General features: G+C 64.4%; 1 protein-coding gene across 1 annotated transcript in view; it reads right to left on the bottom strand.

Annotated features, from left to right (window-relative positions):
- Positions 1-709: 709 nt before the first annotated feature.
- NTRK1 (neurotrophic receptor tyrosine kinase 1) overlaps positions 710-1,981 on the bottom strand; it is a 12,440-nt gene continuing 11,168 nt past the window's right edge. The window contains exons 16-18 of the mRNA XM_027667744.1: positions 1,550-1,790; positions 997-1,155; positions 710-906 (exon numbers count right to left, since the gene is read on the bottom strand). Of these exons, the coding sequence (XP_027523545.1) occupies positions 721-906; positions 997-1,155; positions 1,550-1,790 (586 nt within the window). The 3' untranslated portion in view covers positions 710-720. The remainder of the gene's footprint in view (positions 907-996; positions 1,156-1,549; positions 1,791-1,981) is intronic.

Consider the following 1,981-nt stretch of genomic DNA (forward strand, 5'->3'; position numbering starts at 1 on the left):
CTGGGGACACATCCCTGCATCCCAGGCACACATCATCCCTGCATCCCGAGGCCCTGGGCACACATCATTGCTTCATCCTGGCACACATCATCCCGGCACACATCATCCCTGCATCCCGGGGTCCTGGTGCGCATCATCCCTGCATCTTGGGCACACATTGTCCCCACATCCCAGGATCCCTGGGGCAGCACCTCCCCTCCAGCTCCTCTGTCCCAGACAGGGTGGTCTCCCTGCTTCAAAAAGCCCCAAATCCCTCCATTCCCCACACCCAGACGACACCCCGGAGCAGGCAGGGCCCAGTGCGGGGGAGAGACGGTTTATTAGTGACTGGTTTTGCTGCAGAGCACGGGGCGTCCCAACTCCCCCCGAGAGCTGAGCCCCCCCGGCTCCTGCACAGACCCCGTGCTGGGGGACTCTCAGCTCTGCCCCCTCGAGCCAACCCACATCAGCAGAACACCTCCATCCCGGCACGCTGGGAATGACAAGGAGCCAAGGTAGCAGGGCCACAAATTTGGGGGTCCCAGCCCTGGGGGTCCCCCAGCCCAGCCTTCCAGCCCCCCCGGGATGGGCTGGCATTTTCCACTATAAATAAGGTTTCAGCCCTCTCCCCCTGCATGGGGCATCAGTCCAGGGCTGTGCAGGGGGGGGGAAAGCCATGCCCCTGGGCAGCAGGGAGGGCAGGGGGGCAGCGGGGAGCCGAGGGCGGGTGGGGGTCCCCGCTCAGCCAAGGATGTCCAGGTAGACAGGGGGGGTCTTGACGAGGGCCTGGAGGCGGCTGTGGATCTCCTTGATGGGCCGGCGCTGCTGGGGCTCCCGGTGCCAGCAGCTCTGCATGATGGCATAGACCTCGGAGGGGCACGTGCGGGGACGCTCCAGCTCCCGCCCCTGAGTGATGCACTCGATGGCCTGCGGGAACCGGGATGGAGATGGGATCCCCCCACTCCGGGTACCCCCCGGGGGGGTCTGTCACCATCCTCCTCCCCCCTGCCTGCTCACCTCAGTGTTGGAGAGCTGGTACCAGGGCTGCTTCCCGTAGGTGAAGATCTCCCAGAGCACCACGCCGAAGCTCCAGATATCGCTCTCGGTGGTGAACTTACGGTACAGGATGCTCTCGGGGGGCATCCAGCGGATGGGCAGCATGGTCCTGCCTCCCACCTGCCCACGGTGGGGCTGTCAGGGCAGGGCAGGGCTCCCCCCATCTGCCCCCCTCATCCCTGGCCCCACTCATTAAGCCTCAGACGAGATGTAAGGAAGAAATTTTTCATGGTGAGCCCCTGGCGCAGGTGGCCCAGAGAAGCTGTGGAATATTCCTTGGAAGCATTCAAGACCAGATTGGACAGGACTTGAGAAACCTGGTCTAGTAGAAGGTCGCAGGTTGGACTGGATGACTTTTAAATGTCCCTTCCAGCCCAACCCAACCCAACCCAACCCAACCCACTCTGTGGTTGAATACGGATGGAGACAGGGTGGGGGGCAGCAGCGAAGAGGGAAAATCGAGCATGGCCCCCCCAGCCCATGGCAGAGCTGGGGGGGTGAGGGGGCAGCTCACCCTGTAATAGTCAGTGCTGTAGATGTCCCGGGACATGCCGAAATCCCCGATCTTCACCACCAGGTCGTGGCCCACCAGGCAGTTGCGGGTGGCCAGGTCTCGGTGGACGAAGTGCAGGGAGGCGAGGTAGACCATGCCCGAGGCGATCTGCGTGGCGATGTGCAGCATGTGGCCCAGGGCCAGTGGCCCCTGGGGCTGGCCTGGCCCCTGCTCCAGGATCTTGGCGTCGGGGCCGTGGGACCTGCCGGGGGCAGAGGGGCTGCTTGGAGTGGGGGGCACAGGGAGGGGCACGGGGAAGGGTGGGCAAAGGCAGGGGGAAGGCTGTGCACACACGGGTGCCTGTGCCAGGGGATGGAGGGCACGTGTGTGTGAGTGGACACAGGGGAGGGCTGTGCACACACAGGAACATGTGCCAGGGGATGGAGGGCACGT

The sequence above is a fragment of the Corapipo altera genome, unplaced genomic scaffold, assembly GCF_003945725.1.
Source record: "Corapipo altera isolate COAL_440 unplaced genomic scaffold, ASM394572v1 106, whole genome shotgun sequence".
NCBI classification, from domain to species: Eukaryota; Metazoa; Chordata; class Aves; order Passeriformes; family Pipridae; genus Corapipo; species Corapipo altera.